Genomic DNA, 23,565 nt, shown 5'->3' with positions numbered 1-23,565 from the left:
GCGATCGAGTACATAAACAAACTGCAGCCAACATGGCAGCGCCTATAGACGCTCGTACACCGTTTGCTGCCACGGAAAAACAGGTGATATGTTTTGGTATAGATCGCTATAGTCCTTAAAATCCGACAAGGAAAGCCAGTTAGAATCCTCAACAATATAAAGTTGGTCTCGTCGCGCTGTTACAATTAGAATCGGTTATGTGGGAGCACTAACTTGTAGTTGCGGTCTGGTCCGTTTTCAGGAATCCACGGTTCTCGACTTCACTGACGTTGCTTCCTCAGGTATGTAACGTAGGCAAGAAGTTCTATTGTTTTAACGATAGTTTACTTGTGGCACTTTTACAGGAGTCCACGATGAGACGTTCCATTCTGCGGATGAACCTGCTCCCATCCCGCATAGCCAAGACGTATTTTCGGCTGTGCCCTCCATGGTGCGTAATTTGCCTAAGACACAGTGACTGAAACACAGTCATATACAATACTCCTGTAACATGAACGCTTTCGAATATGCTGAATTTGAAGTCGGCCCCCATCGAGCGCTGCTGCACATCGTGTTCAATCACGCGCATGCCTTTCATCCAGTTACACTTATTCGTGCTTCGATTGCTCACGATAACATATTTATGCAGATCAACTTCGGTGAGCTTTGAAACTACCCATGTAGTGGGGATTTTAGACTGGGTGACCAAGTGCGGGTCAAATATTGCTTTTTAAGCGTCGGCTTACTTGCTCGTCCAAATGTTCGCAGCTCTTGTGGCAAGCAGGAAAGCAGCAGGCGAAAAATGCATTCAGCATATATGCCAACATAGATCTCCTGAGGCCATACTTTCACGTTGAACCACAAGAAGTCCGAGCCAGGTAAGACTCGCATATTTCGTTACTGCACTCTCCTCATCACATTTTACGGACAGCTTTAAACCAGCGCTGTTCTCTCTCTCTCTCTCTCTCTCTCTCTCTCTTTTCGTTTGTGTGTGTGCAACTTCTACAGGTCCCCATTCTCCTACGACCTGAGTGAAATGTCACATCATTACCTGCGGCTAATGGCAAATCAAACAGGAAGTTTAACTAGGTAGATTTTTGTGCTGAAGTTGGCTCATGGCACCATGCTTGATTAAACAAATGCATTGTAAACTGGGAACTGTAGCATTAAAGTGGTGTAAAACGGAGACGCTGGTGCCGTTGCCAAGAAATTGTGAACAAGTCATGTTATACATTGTTCAGGATAAGTGCAAGAAGAAATTTGCATTGTCTGATGACATGACTGGCTTTTAGCCTGATGTTACGTTTTTCTTTGCATCTTTATAGAATCTTGGAGTCTTTCCTTCCTCGCTGGCCATCACATTATGCACCACTGGTAAACACGGAGCATCTAGCTTTCAGCATATTTCAGTTTGAATACCATAGCATTCTTACCTTTAAATATTTTCTTGCATGCGTTTTTGTTGCAGTTAATTCCAGCTGAGCTTTATGGGCCTCTGATGCTAGTTTTGACATTGATAACATTGCTACTTTTTGGAATGAAGACATCTGGCCATACTGTGGTAAGTAGAGCTGCCTGTCACCAAAACTACTTTTGTGGTACCTGTTTCATTGTCTTCTTCATGTGAAGCAAACTACTGCCATTTTTTACTTGAAACCCAATTTGGTGAAGAGCAGTGTGCAGCCAAACTCTGTAGATGACTCCTGTAGAACTATTTAGATAGTGGTGTCAAAGTGTGTTGCCTTGATTTGTACTTTTTTGCACATGGGAAAAACTCCTAAGAGTGCCATTTCCATTTATGCACACCTACTGATTCCTGCCAGTGTGCTACACAAGCATGTGATAACAGAAAGTTAGTTGCGGTAGCATACACTGTGCACTCTACTTAGGCACATAATTTTTTGTAACGTTGTTACCATAAGAAGGGCTTTGTTAAGAACAGAGTGTCGTGACATAAGGCTCGAGAGATGATGGCGGAAGAATGAACTGCTGACGTAGCACCAAATGGAAAGCTTGGCCCTTTCTGCCTGCTTAGTTGTGGGCTAGTTATATTGGAGCACTTTTGTTTCCAAATGTAAAGGTGGTCCATCTGAAATGTCCGCATTAGAACCATTTGCATGGTACATGAAAAGAGCTGTTTTTATTTTTATTTTTTGGTCAAGAAGTATTTCAGCGTTGTGATTTTCCCATGAGTGCAGCTTCTCCAAGCATTCTTTATCTTGAAGTGCTGTGTAGTCGGGATATCGTGAAATGCAACACTGGCCTCTTAAGGCAGAAAAAGCTTCACTCACTGCTGTTTGTGTTATCATCTCTGAATGCAAAAAGTAGCCTGTAGTTGCCTTCTGAAAAGCTGTCATGTCTACTAACCGGCATTTTTATTCTGTCTGCTTTTAAAGATTTTACACTTTCCAGTTCTTTGTTATTGCTCAGATTTCAAACCAGAATCGCATTTCCTTGGTCTGCTTGGTTGAAAAATAAATTACCACCATTGTACCTACATTTCACCGTCAATTGCAGACAAATCAGGTGAATGGTGATGCCCGCAAATTTGTTAAATGATGCGGGCCGAAATATGAAAATGTTGCGAAACTTGAGCCGAAACAAAGTATTGTTAAGTGCATAATTTGGTTTAAGGTTAGAACATAGTGAATAACTTTTCCTAACAAAAAATGGGATCTTTGTTAATTCTGTTTATTTAAATTACCTGTTATTAGTTAGCTTTGTTATGAAGGAAATAGAGGTTCCTGTTGACTAAGCAAGTTGGGCTGCTGGAATTTTCCAGAAGGAAGGCACACTCATGGGCACGGCATTTGGTGTCAGCTTCGGCTATTGGCTCGGAGGTTCAGCCTTGGTTCGTGCTGCCGGTTACATCAGCAGCACACAACTGTCCTTCTTCCAAGTTCTCTCACTGATGGTGAGTAATCTGAGTGGCGGGTCGCGTAAAAACATACAGTCGAACCCAGTTATAATGAACCTGAGTGCAGGAAATTATACTCTATATCAAACATGCAACACAAGCAATATTTGTGCAAAAGAAGTCCCTTAAAATTAACTGGGCATTCAAACTTCGAGAGCTTAAAACCTCCCATAAAACCATCCGCAGCAACTTTTTTTTTGCATGCTTTTCAATTATAGTTTATTATTCCTCTCTTTCTTTCCTTTCTTTTTTTTCCTTTCTTTCGTTTTGACCATGCAGCACTTTGACAGCCTGTTTGGGCGAAACCAGGTAGTGTGTGATACAATGCACAACCTGATAGAGAACTACAGATCCCACTGTGTTGATGTGTTACAAGTGCTGTTGCAAGAGTCGGGTCGCCATAGGGCAGTACAGTCTCTCAGCTTTGTTCTATTGTGTATCACTAATTGATCACAAATATTCATAGATGTTTACTATACCTGCGTTCACAGTAAATTACTCGATATATTGAAGACGACAAACAAGATGAGAACAAGGTAAAAGCGGGAGCCAACGTTTTGACAAGTGGGCTTGTATTTTTCAAGGCGACATATGCTTTCCTCAGCACAGTATATATAGGTAGGGTTTTCCTAAAGGGGAGAGGGGGTAAGGCTTGTAGGTACAGCAACGAGCGAAGGTGTTTTAGCGGCGAGGGTGTAGAATTGAGAATAAAGGAGTGTTGTGCACAATGTCGGTGACACGGCCGTCTGTCAGCCACATGTCAACGTCAGATTAAATGGACATCATGCGGACACAGCTAAAAAGCTTCCCAAAACCGTCGCTCAGCATTTCAACCAACCAGGCCATTTTGATGAACTTAAACTCTACATCTTACACTCAAATTTCTGTTCTGAACGAGAAAGAAAACACTGAGAATAGTACCTTATCCATAAGTTCAAGACATTGCAACCAATAGGCATAAACATTTCAAAGGGAGCTTTAAAATCTATTTGCTATGCTAAATTTCAAGCTATAGGCAACAACACTTAGTTTAGCTGCTTTGTGCCTTTTTGGTTTGGCTACGCCCACTGTAGGGCAAAGGCCTCCCCCATACTTCTCCAACTACCCCGGTCATGTGCTAATTGTGGCCATATTCTCCCTGTAAACTTCGTAATCTCATCCGCCCACTGTTACGTTTCGCCTACGACGCGCGGTATAGCCGGCGCGGATGCAACGGACGCCGGGGCTTCGTTCAAAGCGGCGGACATTTTGGCCCGTTCGGAGCTCCCGCAAAGCCTCCCCGCCAAGCGCGTCCAGGCGTGTTTCAGTGCCACGTGTCTTCGTGTGTGCGTGTGTGTGTGTGTGCCCACGCTTGTCAAAGCGCGGCAGCCGGGGAGAGGAGCTCCCCAAGTGTGAAGCGAGGAGGTCTGACCGGCGCCTGTTCGGCGGATGCGTCACTACACTCGTCTCAACATGTCTCTCAGCGTGTCCGTGCCCCGCCGTCACGTGGTCTCGTCACGAGGCCTTCCTCTTGCCCTCGACTCCGAGCGAGAGTATAAGAGCAGCTGCCCCCGGACACAGAGAGAAAGGCTCCGATTTCTTCTGTTGAGTAACGTGCTCTCCCGTCTCTCCACTTCGGTCGACCTGACCGGCCGCTCTTTTGCGATGCTAGAATAAACAAGTTGTTCTGTTAGCAGTCGACTCATGCTTTGCCGGGACCTTCGGATGCTTCCAGTTGTGCCCCAGGCCGCCAGGCCAACGCTACCCTTGGGGCTTGCGACCCATTTGCAACATCGGGCGTCAGCACTGAGGTTCCAACAACTGGTGGCAGCGGTGGGATCGCGACAACGGAGGCCAGCAGCGAAGATATGCAGTTGACTGTATGCTGAGCAGCACAACGACCATCCGGGAGCAGTGCAACGAGCCCTGTGTGATGACTGGTTGCCTGCAGCGGAACGACTGCGCTGAATTCTTGGCTGCGAGGTTTGGTGAGTGCGGGACTTTCTTCTTCTGAGTTTTGCCAGGCTTTTGTTAGTGTCAGAAACAGAGCTGGTAATTGTGGTTGTCGTTGCTGCCGGGTTAGTTTGCGGCAAGACAATAGAAGGCAGTAGAGAAAGCAGCATTCAGAGCAGCCATGGATTTGAAGTCGTTGCGCAAACCGAAATTGCTGGAGCTTGCAAGAGAGTTGGGTCTGGATGTCTCAGACAAACTCAGAAAACCAGAACTGCTAAGGGCTATTCTTGAGTTAGAAGCTGAGGATGACGAGCTGTCGGAATGCCTTGAGACCATTGAGGAGCGGGCAAAAAGACAGGAGCGCGAACTAAAAGAACAAAAAGAGAAAGAAAAAGAAGAGCGCTACCGTCAACACGCTTTGGAAATGAAGCGTCTCGAGGTAGAGATGGAACGCGCTCGTAATGGAAGTCAGGCACACGGTGCAGGAGAACGAGTATTGTTCAAAATGACTGACCTGATGCGGCCGTTTAAGCTTGGAGAGTACATCGGTTTGTTCCTGGTTAACTTTGAGCGAACGTGCGAGAAGCAGGGGTTCTCTCGGGAAACGTGGCCACAGCGCTTGCTCACTTTGTAACCCGGCGAGGCGGCCGACGTAGTCGCTCGCTTGAATAGAGAGGAGGCAGAGGATTTCGACAAAGTGAAATCGAGTCTGCTAAAAAAGTACAGGCTGTGAGCGGAGGCGTTCCGTCGGAAGTTTCGGGAAAATGAGAAAGGCAGAAGTGAGTCATATACAGAGTTTGCCTACAGGCTTATGTCAAACATGCAGGAGTGGCTCAAAGAAGAGAAAGCGTTTGGTGACCACGAGAAAGTTCTGCAGTGTTTCGGGCTAGAACAGTTTTATAGTCGGTTACCTGAGAACGTGCGGTACTGGGTCTTGGATAGGCCAGACGTTAGTACGGTGGCTAGAGCCGCTGAGCTAGCCGAGGAGTTTGTGACGCGTCGGGCTCGCGGAGCTAAGGACGGTCAAAAGGGTGAATTTGGCTCCAAGTTTGAGAGGCCGAAGTTCACGCCCATGAGAGCAAAGGGGGACACACGTAGTGCGGATGCGAGTCAAAGCAGTCCGACCGAACGTAAGGAGACGGCGGCAGCCGAAGCCAAACGCAGAAAGCGGTTCGAGACGAGGCAAGCGCGCGTTTGTTATACGTGCGAGAAGCCGGGTCACTTTTCGGCGCAGTGTCCGGAAACAAAAACAAAAGTCGTGTTTTTGTCATTATGCAGCACTGACGAGAACATGAAGCTTCTCGAGCCTTACATGCGAGACCTCCTCGTGAACGGGAAAGAGTGCCGAGTGCTTCGCGATTCCGCAGCTACAAGGGATGTAGTTCACCCCTCTTACGTAGAACCCGATATGTTCACGGGCGAGTGCGCATGGATCAAGCAAGCCGTGGAAGCTCATAGCGTGTGTCTGCCCGTAGCAAAAGTGCTTATTGAAGGACCTTTCGGAGCACTTGAGACGGAGGCCGCAGTGTCATCTATGCTGCCCCCCCCAGTACCCGTACCTATTTTCGAACAGGTCCGATCACCTCCTGCGCGAGAAGGGGCTTTTGTTTGGTGAGGCTAGCATTCAGGCCTTAACCAGATCAAAGGTTCGGGAGCTCGCTGCAAAGGTGGTAGTTGCGGGACCGACGTTGTCGAACAATGAGAAAGGGTCAGAGGCGCAGCAAGCTGATATTCAGAGCACGCCCGAACTGAATAAAATTGAGCCTGTAGCGTTAAAGGCACCAGATACTGGAGAGGAAATTCCCGATGCGGGAAAGTTAGAAGAGCTATCTGCAGATTTGCTCATCGCGCCTACGTCAGACGGACTTAATAGGTTGCTAAAAGTCAGCCGGTCGGCTTTGATAGCCGAGCAAAAGAAGGATGGCAGCCAAGAAAACATACGCTGCATTGTCAAGGAAGGTATCGCCAAGAAAAATGCTCGCTTTGTGGAAAGAGGTGGGGTCCTGTACCGGAAGTATCTAGACCGCAGGGGAGTGGAGTTCGATCAGCTGATCGTGCCTCAATGCTATCGTCAGGATCTCTTGCGCTTGTCGCATGGGGGTTCGTGGTCCGGACACCTAGGAGTTAAGAAAACTAAGGACCGTCTCTTGCAAGAGTACTATTGGCCAGGGTGTTTTCGGAACGCAGACCACTTTGTGAAGACATGTGACACCTGTCAGCGGGTGGGCAAACCAGGGGACAAATCGAGGGCGCCGTTGAAGTTGGTACCTATCATTACGGAGCCTTTTAGACGGCTCGTTATTGATACAGTGGGACCTCTGCCAGTAACAGCCACGGGGTACAGACACATTTTGACTGTGATCTGCCCAGCGACAAAGTTCCCTGAAGCAGTGCCGCTTAAAGAACTCAGCTCAGGTGAGATAGTCAATACACTACTGTCCATATTTGCGCGAGTTGGTTTTCCTGCGGAAATCCAGTCAGATCAGGGCACGGTGTTTACGAGCGCTTTGACGACAGCCTTTCTCGAAAGGTGCGGGGTAAAGCTGTTACACAGCTCAGTGTACCACCCACAGTCGAATTCCGTTGAGAAGCTCCACTCCGTCATGAAGCGCGTGCTAAGAGCGTTGTGTTTTGAACAACAAACTGACTGGGAGCTGTGCCTACCTGGGGTGATGTTTGCATTAAGGACCGCGCCGCATGCGGCTACGGGGTTTTCGCCAGCTGAGCTAGTGTACGGTCGCTCGCTGCGATCTCCGCTTCACATGCTTCGAGACGGATCACTGCCCTCTCCAATGGCTGCAGACCATCTCTTCCACAAATGGCCGCCTCCTGCGCTGGAGCCTAGCTTTGCAACAATATTGCTTTGAGGTGCGTTACAAAAGGGGGAGTCTCAACGGTAACGCCGATGGCTTAAGTCGAAGCCCCTAACGTGGGAATCAGCCTCAAAATTGTTTGTTACTGATGTTTTTCTTCCTGAGGCAGGATTTTTAACATATTGCTTTTGTGTAGTGTTTCAAAGTGATGATGTGCTTTCCAGTGCAATTTTCCGATTTGTGGACGCGTTCTGAGTGCTGCTAGACTACTGTAAGGAACTAGGCAGTGGTATAAAAGGGGAAAGAGCCTGGCAGGACTTGGTGAGGGTTGTTTCGTGCTTGCTGACTGAGCGGTTGAGTTTCGGCGCATTTCTAACGCTTGCTGGGAACGAGAACAAAAATGGCAACTCTCCCGAAGTCACTTTGCAGTGTCCTGTGTGAACCTGAACGAGAGAACGAGGCCTTCTCTGTGCGCTGCGCTCAAGAAACGCCGAAGGACGACCGACTTCGGTTATGAGCATCATCAAGCGACATCCCTCCGGACAGCGGATGCAGTCCCCTGACCATCGGGATCTCCTTCCCCCGGCGGGGCGGTGTGTTACGTTTCGCCTACGACGCGCGGTATAGCCAGCGCGGATGCAACGGACGCCGGGGCTTCGTTCAAAGCGGCGGACATTTTGGCCCGTTCGGAGCTCCCGCAAAGCCTCCCCGCCAAGCGCGTCCAGGCGTGTTTCAGTGCCAGGTGTCTTCGTGTGTGCGTGTGTGTGTGTGTGTGCCCACGCTTGTCAAAGCGCGGCAGCCGGGGAGAGGAGCTCCCCAAGTGTGAAGCGAGGAGGTCTGACCGGCGCCTGTTCGGCGGATGCGTCACTACACTCGTCTCAACATGTCTCTCAGCGTGTCCGTGCCCCGCCGTCACGTGGTCTCGTCACGAGGCCTTCCTCTTGCCCTCGACTCCGAGAGTATAAGAGCAGCTGCCCCCGGACACAGAGAGAGAGGCTCCGATTTCTTCTGTTGAGTAACGTGCTCTCCCGTCTCTCCACTTCGGTCGACCTGACCGGCCGCTCTTTTGCGATGCTAGAATAAACAAGTTGTTCTGTTAGCAGTCGACTCATGCTTTGCCGGGACCTTCGGATGCTTCCAGTTGTGCCCCAGGCCACCAGGCCAACGCTACCCTTGGGGCTTGCGACCCATTTGCAACATTGGGCGTCAGCACTGAGGTTCCAACACCACCTAACTTTCTGCCGCCCCCTGCTATTCTTCCTTTCTCTTGGAATCCAGTCCGTAACCCTTAATGACCATTGGTTATCTTCTCTCCTCATTACATGCCCTGCCCATGGCCATTTCTTTTTCTTGATTTCAAGATGTCATTAACTCGCGCTTGTTCCCTCACCCAATCTGCTCTCTTCTTATCCCTTAACCTTCCACCATCATTCTTCTTTCCATAGCTCGTTGCGTCGTCCTCAATTTAAGTAGAACCCTTTTCGTAAGCCTCCAGGCTTCTGCCCCGTAGGTGAGTACTGGTAAAACACAGCTGTTAAACACTTTTCTCTTGAGGGATAATGGCAACCGGCTGTTCATGATCTGATAATGCCTGCCAGATGCACCTCAGCCCATTTTTATTTTCCTGATTATTTCAGTATCATGATCCATATCCGTGGTCACTAACTGCCCTAAGTAGATGTATTCCCTTACCACTTCCAGTGCCTCGCTACCTATTGTAAGCTGCTGTTCTCTTCCGAGACTGTTAAACACTACTTTAGTTTTCTGCAGATTAATTTTTAGACCCACCCTTCTACTTTGCCTGTCCAGGTCAGTGAGCATGCATTGCAACTGGTCCCCTGATTTACTAAGCAATGCAATGTCATCAACGAATCTCAAGTTAGGTATCCTCCATTAACTCTTATCCCCAGTTCTTCCCAATCCAGATCTCTGAATACCTCCTGTAAACACGCTCTGAATAGCATTGGAGAGATCGTATCTCCCTGCCTGACGCCCTTTATTGGTATTTTGTTGCTTTCTTTATGGAGGACTACGGTGGCTGTGGAGTCGCTATAGATATCTTTCAGTATTTTTACATACGGCTCGCCTACACCCTGATTCCGTAATGCCTGCATGACTGCTGAGGTTTCAACTGAATCAAACGCTTTCTCGTAATCAATGAAAGCTATATATAAGGGTTGGTTATGTTCCGCACATTTCTTTCTCGCTTGATTGATAGTGTGAATATGGTCTATTGTTGAGTAGCCTTTACGAAATCCTGCCTGTTCCTTTGGTTGACAGAGGTCTAAGGTGTTCCTGATTCTACTTGCGATTACCTTAGTAAATACTTTATAGGCAACGGACAGTAAGCTGATCGGTCTATAATTTTTCAAGTCTTTGGCATCCCCTTTCTCATGGATTAAGATTATGTTGGCATTCTTCCAAGATTCCGGTACACTCGAGGTCATGAGGCATTGCGTATACAGGGTGGCCAGTTTCTCTAGAACAATCTGCCCACCATCCTTCAGCAAACCTGCTGTTACATGATCCTCCCCAGCGGCCTTCCCCCTTTGCATAGCTCCCAAGGCTTTCTTTACTTCTTTTGGCGTTACTTGTAGGATGTCAAATTCCTCTAGACTATTCCATATATATATATATATATGTAATGTTTCTTTTTTTTTTTTTATGAGCACTGCTTTCTGCCACTCCTATTATCTCTTTCAGAGACACGATAGCCCACGACCACCACCGAAGCAGGTGATAGAGGGGTGCTGTGCATGTTGTTGACACACCAGCTGACGCGCGGCCGTTGACAGGTGGCTGACAGACGGCCATGTCACCGGCCTTGTGCACAACACTCCTTTATTCTCAATTCTACACCCTCGCCACTAAAACGCCTTTGCTCATTGCTGTACCTACACGCCTTACCCCCTCTACCCTTTAGAAGAACCCTGTCTATATATACTGTGCTGAGGAAAGCATATGTCACCTTGAAAAAGACAAGTCCACTTGTCGAAATGTTGCCTCCCACTTTCACCTTGTTCTCGTTTTTCTCGTTGTCTTGAATTTCCATGTCCTGCCTTCCCCCTGTTTTCCCGCAATATGTTGAACTGTTTTTAGCACTTTAACCAGCCTGTTATAACCAGGTTTGGCTGTAGTCATAGATTAAATTTAATGACAATATGTTATACCACATTATTTTTTGGCATTACTGTCTCTGTGCTGTCCTTGGATTTTTATGGCGTGAAAAATAGGGAAACATGAAAATACTCCAGGTCTACATTCATTTGTGCTAGATGGTGCATACTTGAATTAGGAAGGAACACCGCCAACTAAGACGATCACGAGATGGAGAGGATCACCTGTGTTGTTCTCCCTCTCGTGATATATTGTAGTGATGTGATAGTGATGGTGATATCGTGATGTCGTAGCTGGCGCTGTTCCTTCCTAATTCATGGAAATGCTGATCTCTTGAAAAGTCATGCAGTCTGTTTTGTTTCAGAAAGAACTGAAATATATGTTGCACTGCAAAGACAAGATGAATCTGATCAATTTTAGTATATATAAGACGTGTGTAGTTCCTTAGGTTGTACCAAAGTCTGTGTAGCCACCTAGCCTTTCCTCATCCATGCATGAAGACTTGCTGCAGAAATGAACATATGACCTGTTTTGAAAGGGGGCACTCCAGGCACTCTTTTGAGAAAAAGTAATAATAAATAAACATACAAATAATCAATTTAACATGTCTGTTGGCCACTTGTATATGGCCAGCATCGGGGCACCAACACTGCCTACTATATGTTTTAGTTCTTAGCATTATTTGGAGTTATATAGAATATTACTAGCTGAATATGTGAGATTGATTGCAGTGGTTAACTTCATGTCTACAGTGTAGAAAAAAAGATTTCACTGCTTTCTTTTATCTTTCTATATGCTTTGGTGGCTTAGTGGCTATCATGTTCTTTTGTTGAAAACAAAATTTTGTATTCTATTCCCTGTTTCAGTGGCCACTCATGTGAAATGTAGAAACATTGGTGTGCTAAAATATGGGCACTCCTGTAACGATTTAGGGCGCCTAAATTGAAAGTCCGTTATTTTAGCTTCCAAAGTCCACTCGTGACTAATGTCTAAAACCAATGAGTCTTGTATTTTCTCAGTGTTTTAATGTGCTGTTGGTTACTTGATTATTTGCTTGTAGATATTTATGACCTGGCTGTATTTGTGCCATGGTAATTAATACCTTGCTGCGGCTGTTTCCAGACGAAAACCTCTCTACCCGCCGTGGTTGCTCAGTGTTTTTGGCACGTAAAACCCCATTATTTAATTTCTTTTAAACCAGACTACGTGAAACTAACGAAAGCATAGAAGAGCATAAAATAAACTATGAGCACTTGATGGCTACTTATTCTCATTTTACACATTCTCTGTTCTCCATTGTTTTAATGTATCTTGTTTGTCTTGTTCAGTACTTTTCATTTGTGTCACAGTTTAGTTTGGGTTACATTTTCAGTGGTAATTTCTGAATGACCCTTTCTAGGGCTACGGACTGTCCGGTCATTGTTTGGCCCTGCTGCTGGGAAATGCGTTCCACCCTGTGCACTCCCACCTTTTCTTTTACATTGTGTGGTTGCTGCTTGGTGGTTCTACAGCAGCCAGGCTGGTACGTTCTCTGCTCCTCTGGTGAGATAAAAATTACATCATCATAAAATTTTAACACAAAGTGAGAAGTGCAGGCAATGAAAGACAGTGGAAGAAGACAAGATGAGTGTTGTCCTTTGCCGTTCATGCTGTTCACTTTAATGCAAAGATGTACCAACTTGTTCAGCTAACTATTCTTGTATAAAATTTTAATTCCATTCTTGGATAAGGGCCCTTCCTGAAGATCTGCACCTACCTCTGACGTTCATTAGCTCAAACCACTGGTATCTGTTATATCTTTTACACGACATGCTCATTTTTACTTTGCCTTCATGGTTATAGCTAAAATATCTACCGTATTTACTCGTGTAAGGCCTGCACTTTTTTTAAGATCTCTTACAGGATACGGGCCTTGCACGAGCCAGGCTTATTGCTTCTCACAGAGGCCTCTAATTGCTCTTCAACTGCTATGCACAATAATGCGACCACTGGCAGCTGGTTATGGGCACTTTGAATTAGTCGTCCTTGTGGTGTTCACTGCCTTCATCTTTTGATGCGTTCACCTGATTGGTGCTTTCCATACTGTTTGACATTTGTGCCACCTTGACGTACTTGAGGACAGTATTGAATGAAACCACATGCCATGCATTCAATATCCAAGCGCACACTTTTTAGCTGCAATGCCCTCTTTGTGCCCCCAAAAGCACAATGCAGCTAAACTATGAGCTGCATCGCATTTGATACTATATTGAAGCACACTGAATCCATGTTACACGATCCTGTAGGATACGGTTATGATGTCATTGTTGACAGAACATTAACTAGTGCCATCTAGTAGCGGCTTGTGGAAATTAACCAGCCTGCAGGTGCATCGGTGGCGCTTAGTGACCTTTTTCTCCAAATTGTCGCTCTTCAAGGTGTAGGTGCAATCCTATTAGGCGGGGGGGGGGGGGGGGATCAGGCCCCACAATTGTAAATGCGGTACAGACATTTGATTTCCACCTCAGTTTGCGGTTTTTCTACCGGATAACAATATGTCTGTGTTTCTTCTGAATTTTTATTCAGTTACTGTTGTATTACAATACTAAACCTCCCAAGTTACTTTATTTCATCTTTATTATGTTTTCTGAAATGGTGGTACTGGTACTACATGGTCGTCATTGCACTGTAAGTAATTGTTCGTCCAACTTGGCTCATTGTGTCATATGGGGAATTTAAGCTTAGTTGAGGGCAACACCGTAAATTTGGCTGAGACATGGACATTTGATGCTCACATTTGCACATCATTATGTAATATGCATCCGAACATGGTGTTTTCAGTCTCACAAACAGCAATAAAATATGCAACTGAAACAATCCCATGTGCATAGAAGAGGCAGATAAAGCTATGAAAGATTAGCAATCTTACTCTCTTACTGATCACCAAGGGTTCATCATCTGAGACCATCATCTCTCAGACTCATCATCTCAGACCAACAGAAGGAGTACATTAAAGCTTTCTCTGATTTGTTGATTTGCTTCTTCATATTTGGCATGCAAAAGCACATGAGAGATTATAGGTGATGTTCATTTGTTTGCTTAGATATGTTATTAGTAAAGGCAGCTTCTTTATTTTACATTGCAAGCTTCTTGCAATTCTTTGATACTTCCAGTAAAACGAAATGCTCTTATTATTGTAAAGGGGCATTTTGATTATTCTGTGCGGTACTGAAAGAGAGTGTGCATGTGTGTACGTCCTTGTTACGCATACACACTGTCATCTTTTAATTTCTGTATTGGATGTTGTACTCTAAGCGGTACAATTGTGCAACCCTTCGCTCAGATAGGTGAGATGGAGCCCTTCTTTCTTCTTTACAGATGTCAGTCTTTTCGGCCAAGACAGCGAGTGCATCACACAAAGCTGTAACAGCTGGAGCTGCAGGCGCTCTCCATTTGCTTGCTTTGCTCTACTTTCATTTTGCATACCACAGGACTGTTCAAGGTAAGGCAACAATGGGCTGCATGATTTCGCAGAAGATATGGCACATGCCCCCTGTGTTAGCCCAGTGGCTATGATGTTGCACTGCATAGCTTGAGGTTGCAGGCTTGATGAGTGCGATATGTAAAAATTCTTTTTTTTTTAACTTCGATTTAGGTGCACATTAAAGAATCCCAGATGGTCAAAATTAATCCGAAGTGCCTCGCTATGCCATGCCTTATAATCATATTGTCGTTTTGGCACGTAAAACCATAGAATTTATATTTTTAAGGTGTGGCACATTTGTTTTGAAGCAGCTGGCACTCGGATTGTGGCATTGTATGAGAAATTTTCATGTTGGTTTGCTAGCACGAGCCTTTGCAGCTTTATCTGTGCAGATTTATATCATTTAAATGTGCTGTAATGGTAAAAATGTAAAAATGTGTGTAATGGTGTAAAAGTGTTGTTGTGCCTAACTGAAAACATTACATTGAGAAGCTCTAGTAATATGATGTGTATGGGTGTTTGAAAGGTGAGCTGATACTGCAGTGCATCCAGTGCCACGTGGCTGCTTGCACAGTGCTGATCAAGAACAGGCAAAGTGCCATCACATTCCAATAAATCTCTGGCTTTGTAGCTTATGCATCAGCTTATAACCATGTGGTAGATGTACACTGAATTCACGAGTCATAGTTTTGTTCCTGTGTGTATTCTGTCAAGGTCTAATTGCTATATTTAATGGATATTCGCTGTGTTTCAGAATTGCTTGACTACAAAAAACCTTAGCTGAGGGTCTTTCGCTTCACTTTTTTATTTGAGTGCATTGCAAGAAATAGAGAGAGGTTGGACTTGGCTTGTTTCCAACTGTGGCAGCATTTGCAGCATGCCATCAGGAAGCAGTGTGAAAGCATCTTCATAGCTTTGCAAATTGCAAGAGTTACCGCATAACGATATGCCTTTTAAGTTGAGTGAGTGGCACTGACATTGGCAGCAGTTGGAGCAGTGGAAAGCATAGGTGAATTAAAGGGTCTCTATATCTTTTTTAATTGCTTCATACTTTTTGTGGTTTTAGTGACTGTCTGCATTTTTTTTTTTTTTTTTTTGTAGAGCCTTGCAGCATTTGTCTTGTGTTGTTTTTTGTTGCAGTGCTCGAGAGTATCTGAACAGGCCCATTTGGAAGGACACATGAAGAGGTTTTTCTGGGTGCTTGTTTGAGATACAGACTTTGGTTCCATCAATCTGTGTTTTGCTAAAGAAATAATGTCATGTGGCAAGCAGCTGTTGCATTAGCTTGCTGCCCTGGCACTTGGCTTATTCGTACCTTTGGTGTGGATCTTCACTTCCTGAAACAGCAAAGTTCCAGGCTCGAAGGAAAACATTCAGAGGATCTTTTATCCATCATGGTTTGATTTTCATGTGCTGTCACAGATGCAAATTCATAGTTAACTCGTACTTAGTTCGAAGAAATCTTAGGTCGGAATTAAAAAATCGCCTCCAGTGAAATGGATAGACACTCAATAGAATGTGTAATTTTAAGCAGAAAAAGCGCTGCTGAGAAAATGTAATTTATTCTACTGCCATTTTGAGAAAAAACAAAGTTGCACAAGGTGCTCCAAATGTGAACCAGTGGTTGTAACAGCTAGCACATTATTGCATGCTTTAGGACTTGCAGCGTTTCGTATACAATATTTAGTTGCAGAGAACTTTCGAAGCTGTGCATGAAGATTATGCCAAGAGCTATGGCTCTTGCTTCCCTGTTTTTCCTTTTCTCCATACGATTTACACCCCTGGCTTTGAAAACTTTCACCTTAGTGCCGGTTTTGATTCTATAGTGTACCATAGTACACTATTTAATGGCGGCCTCAGGAGCAATTTCTTGTTCTTAGTGTTTACAACTTGTCAGTGTATTGGTAGTACAGTTGGTTGGAGTGACACATTATGGAAGTTTTGAGATCTGAAACCTTTTGAAGGGCCTGTTTTGAATCTTTAAGTGTTTATGTAATTATGACACTACTGGAGAACTGCTACAGTGACGGCATACAACAACGATGCATGTGATGCCATGAATGCAGTTGTATAGTCTTTGTAGCAGCTATGAGTGTAAAAGTATGCTTTCTCATAATCAGCATGTGCACCACGTCTGGTGGTGTTTCAAAACTTTACCAGATGAAAATCAGCATGCAAAGGAACAGGACCAAGAAGGTTCATTGTCAAGCCCCATATCCCTAGGATATTTTGTTTTTACTTAAGACGTCGTAGAGCACTGACCGGAGTGTGTTCTACTGCAAGAATTTTATATAAGAGTTTAGTAATAGTGGACATAGAAGCAAATAAATGTAGTGGTTGGTGGTGCAAGAAAACGGCCTTTGGAAGCCCTCTCAGCAGCAGAAGTTCTCTCCCATTGCCTCAGCCAATGTCCTCAAGCGATGTTCTTTCCCTGCTTTCTCCAATATCGAAGCCGACAGCCTACAGTGCATTTACATCACGAGGCGCACCTCTTTTTCCTCCCTCTTTTTCTTGCTGCATGGTGTATTTACATGCGTGTGGGCTATGTGTTTCAGTGGAATCCTTATGTTTGCATTGGTGCTGCTACTTATGCGCTGCTGTCAAGACCTGTGCCGTTGGCAAGACCTGTGCAATCATACTTGCCGTGTGAATATTTTGCAGAAATGATCGTTGCTGCGTGGTCTACGAACCAGCCTTATTGTTTTGCAATGCCCCAACTAGGTGAAGGGAAAAGTGTAGGTTGCGGCAGATTCATGTCAATCTCTCAGTCTCTTTCTCACTGTTGTCAAACAACGGACCTCCTGATCACCATTTCATAAAGCAAAAAGAAAAATACAAGCGAAAGAAGTTAGAAATAATGATGGCGGTAAGAAATTAGACAACATGAAGTAAGGTTTGTTGTTTTGTTGGCCGTATAAAGTGGTGTAAACATTTGCTCACTAATTAACAAGCATGGTGTCACTCGCACAGGCAAACCTGCTGGCATGATGAATAGCCCCGGCAGCAGGGAGTGAACTCTTATATGGACACTGCACGCTCATTTTCGGCGTCGCCGCGATGTTCCGTATAAAGTCTGTGCGATAACACCGTGGCCGCGCCGTATGCTGTAAGTGCGAGTGAAAGTGTGCGAGGGTGAGCCGAGGATAGTGGCCTGATCACGCGCGCGCAAGCTAGGAAGGCGCGGAGGAACCACGCCGTCTTCCACCGCGGCAAGGCACAGGGGGAGGGGCGTTCTACTACGGCGGCGGCTGTGTATGGCGCGGCGAGCCTTGAGCGCGACCGCTCAAGGCTCTATCGTGAAAGCGGTCTGCGATGAGTACAAAGTTTAGGTGTGCCGAGGGCTGGTAGCTTCGTGTGCACTGTGTTCTTGCCGCTTAGTTAAAGGCCACACGAAGGTCAATTCACTCGCTGCTGCCGTCACTCTTCCTCACGCCAGTGTTTTGACTGCGAGCGTTGGCGCTCATCGAGTGGCATGTGTTTGTTTGCCCGTGCGCACGTGACATGCTTGTTGATCTAGTTAGTAAGCGAAAGTATACGTGTTATTACGGCCGATAAAGCTACTATCCTTCGCATAGCTATCTACTAATTTGCTGCCAAAATCGCTGCATCGCCTGTCGGGAGAGAGAAAGAAGGAACTTTATTAATGAATGGTCCGGCACTTTCGTTGTGGTGGCCTGAGGTGGTGGCCTGAGGTGGTGGCTTGAAGTCCTTGGACTCGGGCGGCATCTTTGGCTTGCCGGACGGCCCAGAGCTTTTTCGCTTCATCGCGTCTTCTGAAACTTATTACACACCTCCAACACTAGAATCGCGGGAAGACAGCGCACATGAATTGACCAGCCATCTCCACTCTGCCTTTGATTTTGCACCCGCCACTGATTAGATGCGGCGCGATCTAGGAGGAGGCGCCGCTCTCCTCCCCTAGCGCGTGTTGGAACAGGGGACCTCCAACACTCGTTGCGCGGGATGTCAACGTAAGTCAAGCAACCAACCTCCTCGGCTCACCCTCGCGCGGTTTTCCTTGAACCCACACCATATGGCACAGGGAGCACAATCTTATCGCACTTCGATTATATGCAGAACGAGTCGGCGACGGCGAAAATTCGCCTGGAGAGTCCATAGTATTGCTATCGCAATAAAATCAATATTCGGCGACTGAACCTTTTTCCTGTTTGATTCCGAGTCAGGCGCTGAGCTTGCTGGCGCTAGCAGGAAGTCCTAGGAGCCGATGCCACTCGCAGTGCGCGCTGCCTGATGGTTCGCACTGACGTTGATCACAGGCCGCCATGTCTAAATGCTTTCACGGCCGGGGAAAAGCTACACCTTAATCCGATCCATTTAACTCTTATCTTATATTTCGACCAGTGCTGTGGAAGCCGTGATTGGTGTCCCACTATGGCGGCGCTGAGGTCAGCTGCGAGCCAATCGCGTGATGAAGCGAAGCATCCAGCGCAGAGACCGCAGAGACCAAGCAAGAATAGTAGAGCCACTTACGCTGCAAATGTGTCATGGACATTCAGGTCAACAACATGGGTTCGGAGTACCGACCTTTGGCCGTATCGGCCGCCGTCTTGCCCTACACCGGCAGGAGTCTTTTGAGAGAAAGGCGGGAAATTTAGAGCGTCGCCGTCCTTCCGCTTCCGTGTGCGGCGTTAGCGATGCAGTCGAGAAAGAAAAGCGAAGTGCAGCGAGCGTTTCGGGTTGCCAAAAAGATGTTGGAGTTTTCAAAGATCACAAATAAGGCCTCTTGTACATTCAGAAATAAATGCCGCAGTGTGAGCATTGGCTTGCTGCCAAAATTCCGCGTTCGGAGCCGGTGTATGTTTGAAAACGCGAGGATTTGCGAGAAGTTGTGGCTATATAATCTCTGTGACTTCGTAATGTGTTATTTGAACAAAGTGTCCTACAAACGATCGAGCCAGCCAATCCAGTAATTGGGTCACTTAACCAGTTCTGCAGAGCGCGAACTTCAGCCAGTCACCGGTTTCTCCTAATTTCGCGATCTCTGCCGTTTGAACTTGAGCGCTAAACGAAAATATCGTGTAGGGTCGGTGTTAGCCGGCCGTGTGAGTAGCGAACGTGTGAAAGAGGGAATGTGACGGACGACCCAGAAGACCACCCGGAACCGGCAAGATTTCTGGCTTCTTCGCAGCCAATCCTCCATCCTTACCGACTTGCTCAGGTTTCATTCGTCGTAAGTTTCCCCCGCTGGCGGCTTTGACCCGCGGATCTCCTGACACCGTTCTGTTGGGGCGCGAATCGCAACAACGCAACACAGACATTGTAATTATTATTAGACATTGTAATTATAGACATTGTAATTTACACATACACGAGGGAGCTGCGCCGGCGATACGCCGTGGATTAGAAATGGGCAACGCCTTGTGCCATCAGCGTACCTGCCAACTTTTACGATTGTATCGTAATACCCCCGTCAAGCGGGCAAGTTAAGTGCACTTACGGCGAGTGCACTCGGTTTTTAAGTGCACTTTACCAAATCTTAACGTCGCAGCGGAGTGTACTCAGATGAGTGCACTCAAGTCGGAGTACGTTCACGGAACGCACTTTGCTGGCCGAGTGCGTAGCCTCGCCGCCAACGGTTTGAAGGAGTGCCTAGCCTCGCCACCAACGCTTTCAACGACGCAAAATGTAATGCATAGAAAAAGGACACAAAAGTTCATTTCAGTTATTGAACAGCTTTTAACAATATAATTTGTGTTTAGCGAGAAGCGAAACAGCACAATAAAGAAACGAATTTATCATGTACGCAACTAACGGCGCCAGAATGATGCGGCACTGCGGCGCCGCCATGTTCATTCAGTTCGTGTTTATTTTGGTGTGAAAGCGTGCTGACCACGCTAGTCGTGCTTTGAGCCGTGTGCGTGGCATTTTGCAGTGTAGCTAAATATCGAACTCGCCGTCTTTGCTCATATATACTCGCTCATATTCTGTTCTAGCAGGTTCATGAGCAGGATCAACTGCCGCACGCCGCCGTTTTGTTTTGGATTGGCTAGGCATTCGTCTTGGCCAGCATTGACTTGCAACACACTTATAATAAAAACATCTTCGTTTTCTGTTGAGACAAATAGATGAAGTTTGTTTTTATATATAATTCTACTTAAAACAATCGCTTTTTAGCAGCTTTCTCTTGTTAATTTACATCTTTAAGAACGCGCTCTTAGTCTGTCGCCATTTTTTTTTTTTTTTTTTTTTTACTGCGAGTGCACTCTGTTTTCCCGTTAAGAAGCGCGTTGCCTAAAGTGTGACTCAAGGTCCCGAAGTGCACTCCCCGTAAGTGCACTTAACTTGCCGGCTTGACAGGGGTATAAAATGTTCGATTCCTAGAAGTTGCCAACGGCTATCGTATCGATGGCAATCGTTTTACGCTTTCTTTTTTTCTGCTTTGCCCCATTTAGGGCAAAGCAGAAGGATTTTTTCAGACCCCGACTTTTCGGACTCGCTGAATTTACACCAACTGGTAGCAATGCCACCAACAACGCGACGCGTGTAATTTTGGCCGCCGTTGCACGAATATTTCACGAATAAGTATGAACATTTCTGTTGTTATGTGATTCAGATAATTATTGCTGCGAATATAGAACGAGTTCTCACAGCGTCTCTACAGAACAAGGTCGGCAGATTTTGTATTTCTTGTTAATCTTAAAGTTTTTTGTCTTTTTTTTATAAACAATATACTCTTCCGTATAGTAGGATACAACTCAAAAAAAAAAAAGAACAGTAGTTGGCAACCAAGGCCGTGTAGGATTGTGTTACTCCGCCAGCCCATTGCAGAAGCAAACAATCGTCGTCATGCGACCTTCTCGAAATGGCGTCGTACTTGATACCTGCTTAGCGCCTGCTGTTATTGCAAAGTCTTTTCATCAGCGGAAGCTATGAGGTGTGCAACAGACATGGATGAAGTGTATGGAGTCTGAGAATTTCACTCTTCAAAAGTCTGTGGTACAGTTTATTTCACTGCTGAGCCCGTTGTACTCGTGAAACTTCACTGCCAACATGAAGTTAAACTTGACAGTAGAAAGCTTTAGAATAGGGGCCCCAATAGTTTGGGGCCCCTAAGAGCTTTGCGGTTGTTAGCGTTGGGGCACGCAGGAGTGAAGAGTTTTAGAATGGGGTTTTACGTTTGCGGATAGCGTCTTGCGCTGACTGCGCCACTAAAGCGTCAAAGAAAAGCTATTAGAAATAATTAAATAAAATATACAATCTTATGATAAGAATAGTAATTTTGACGCGTGTATTCGCGTTTAGTTACAACTTAGAGGTTATTCTGTTAGCAGCAAACAATTATTTACGCTTAGTTTTGAGCAAACCAACTTTACGTGCCTTCACCAGCCACGCTTAGCCGTGTTACGCCTACGAGCCATAAAAAACACAATCATCGGAATCAGCGGCGTCTAATGAATCAATCTTCATAACACACGTTAGATGAGAGAAAGCGATAACCGCAGTCACTTCTCCTCGTTACCACGAATCGAACCCCAGTTTGGTGCTAGGTTAGAGCCGTCGCTTCGATGGGTGCCGCCATGTTTGCTGACGCAAAGCTTTTGGGGCCCGCTATTTGGGCTCGCGCTAAATCGGTGAAATAGCCTTCCCAACGCAAAACCCAAACATAGTTTGCTTTTCGCGCATGCGCAGTGGCTTCGACGCTAATTGTTTGGGGCCCCTATTCTAAAACTCTCTAGTACATAGTTGCAGCGAAGCAAGCGTTTTATTTTAGTTCAATAAAGAATTAGGCTTTCACCGTTTCACTATAATAGACGAGTGAAAACGTATAAAATTACGGGCTTATAATTTTATTTTTGTGGTGGTCGCCTTATTTAGGTCACAGGGAAAGTTTGAAGTACGAACTGTTTGCAGCTTCGCTGAGGAAAAGTGGCGAATGTTAGTACTTAATCATTTCGATGATAGCATATTTTCTTTTTCTTTTTACATTTCAAGGTTGGCAGGTTTGCAAGAGAAAGGAACGATAACTGCCGCCGACTTGTCAGCACGGTTACGCTGTGCCACGCGCCGCTCCGAGTGCCGCAGGGGCGCACTCTGTAGGAAGCTAGGGCCACAACTTGAAAATTAAAAAAAAAAGTTCTGTTTCGTTAAGGGGGCTGTAAAGAAATCACTGCAGGTATGCAGCTCCTTGACCCGCCGCCGTCCTCTGAAAGTGTGCGAAAACATTAACAATATCCCAATTTTCGCAAGAAAGCTAGGCACATGAAGCGTACGGATAAGCTGCAGATGGAATATCGTCCGGTTACACTTTATATATATATATATATATATATATATATATATATATATATATATATATATATATATATATATATATTAGTCATTTGTAATTTGTTTTATTATAGTCCAGGCGGAAAGGAGCATATGAAGAGAAACGTCATGCGTAGCGAACTGTCGAGCATTACAGCTGACGGCTGTCGCATTTCAATGGGGGTGAAATGAAAAAAATATATATATAAAAAAGGACGTTCGTGTAGTTAGATTTAGGCGCACGTTAAAGAACTCCAGAACGCCTCATAATCGCATCGCGGTTTTGGCATACGAGACCCAAGAAGCATTTTATAGAGCCCCTCACCAGGCCCCATAGCAAATTTAGGTTATGGAAGTTGTTACGTGTCCTCTAGGGAGCGTTCTGCCGCAAACATTCTTCAAATCGGCTCATCAATAGCCGAGATAGAAATATTTCAGTGCCGCGAACCCATGGTTTCAGCAGGCGGGCTCAACTGCCAAGCAAGACGCTCTCTCCACTCGCCCCGCCTTCATTTTTTTTCTCCTTGCTTATTTCTTTTTCCTGCACTACGCACTTTCGGTGACCGCGCCACGCGCGAGCTGTTCGCGCAGCGCTCGATTTTGCGCGCTGTGCACAAGGAAACGTGACTAGCGGTATAAGTCAGTGCTACACAAATATTGAGGCAGAACGAGCGGATCGCAGAGCGTGATAGAATGCTGGAATACTGTAGAAAATGGCATAGTTTCGGCACCTGCGCACGTGACCGCACGACCGTGGGAACAAGCAAGCGAAGCGGAAGCACATGCATCTCTCTTGCTTCGGTGCGAAGTAAAACAAAAAACACGCAGACATTCCGTTGGTATGTTTAATTATTTTTCTAAACTTCAATTCGTTAATTCAAGCAACAGATCGCACAGATAACAGATGTCTTGACTAATTCTCGAAGTCACGTGTCACCACGGGCAACGTCACACTGCGGACAGGATTACGTAGGCGTCTACTTCGCCGTCCCTCTCCGGGGGATTCCCCGCGAGTGAAGAAGAAAAGGGCGTTCAGATTGAAATTTCAGGCCTTTCCGCGGCGCGTAGCGATGTGA

General features: G+C 45.8%; 1 protein-coding gene across 2 annotated transcripts; it reads left to right on the top strand.

The window, feature by feature from the left end:
• Positions 1–21: 21 nt before the first annotated feature.
• On the top strand, positions 22–15,535 carry LOC126539577 (protein YIPF3-like). Of its 2 annotated transcripts, XM_050186463.2 has the most exons (10): positions 22–83; positions 242–281; positions 345–430; positions 748–857; positions 1,305–1,353; positions 1,448–1,540; positions 2,762–2,893; positions 12,158–12,280; positions 14,116–14,239; positions 15,362–15,535. In XM_050186463.2, exons 1-10 carry the CDS (start codon positions 33–35, stop codon positions 15,376–15,378), a joined length of 825 nt encoding a protein of 274 aa, XP_050042420.1. In that variant the 5' UTR covers positions 22–32; the 3' UTR covers positions 15,379–15,535. The 2 variants fall into 2 exon arrangements, with proteins under 2 accessions (XP_050042420.1, XP_050042421.1); XM_050186464.2 differs by lacking the exon at positions 12,158–12,280.
• The last annotated feature ends 8,030 nt before the right edge of the window (positions 15,536–23,565 follow it).

Source organism: Dermacentor andersoni, chromosome 11 (assembly GCF_023375885.2).
Source record: "Dermacentor andersoni chromosome 11, qqDerAnde1_hic_scaffold, whole genome shotgun sequence".
NCBI lineage: Eukaryota > Metazoa > Arthropoda > Arachnida > Ixodida > Ixodidae > Dermacentor > Dermacentor andersoni.
The sequence above is the reverse complement of the archived record's forward strand: the minus strand, read 5'-3'. Positions and strand labels throughout refer to the sequence as shown.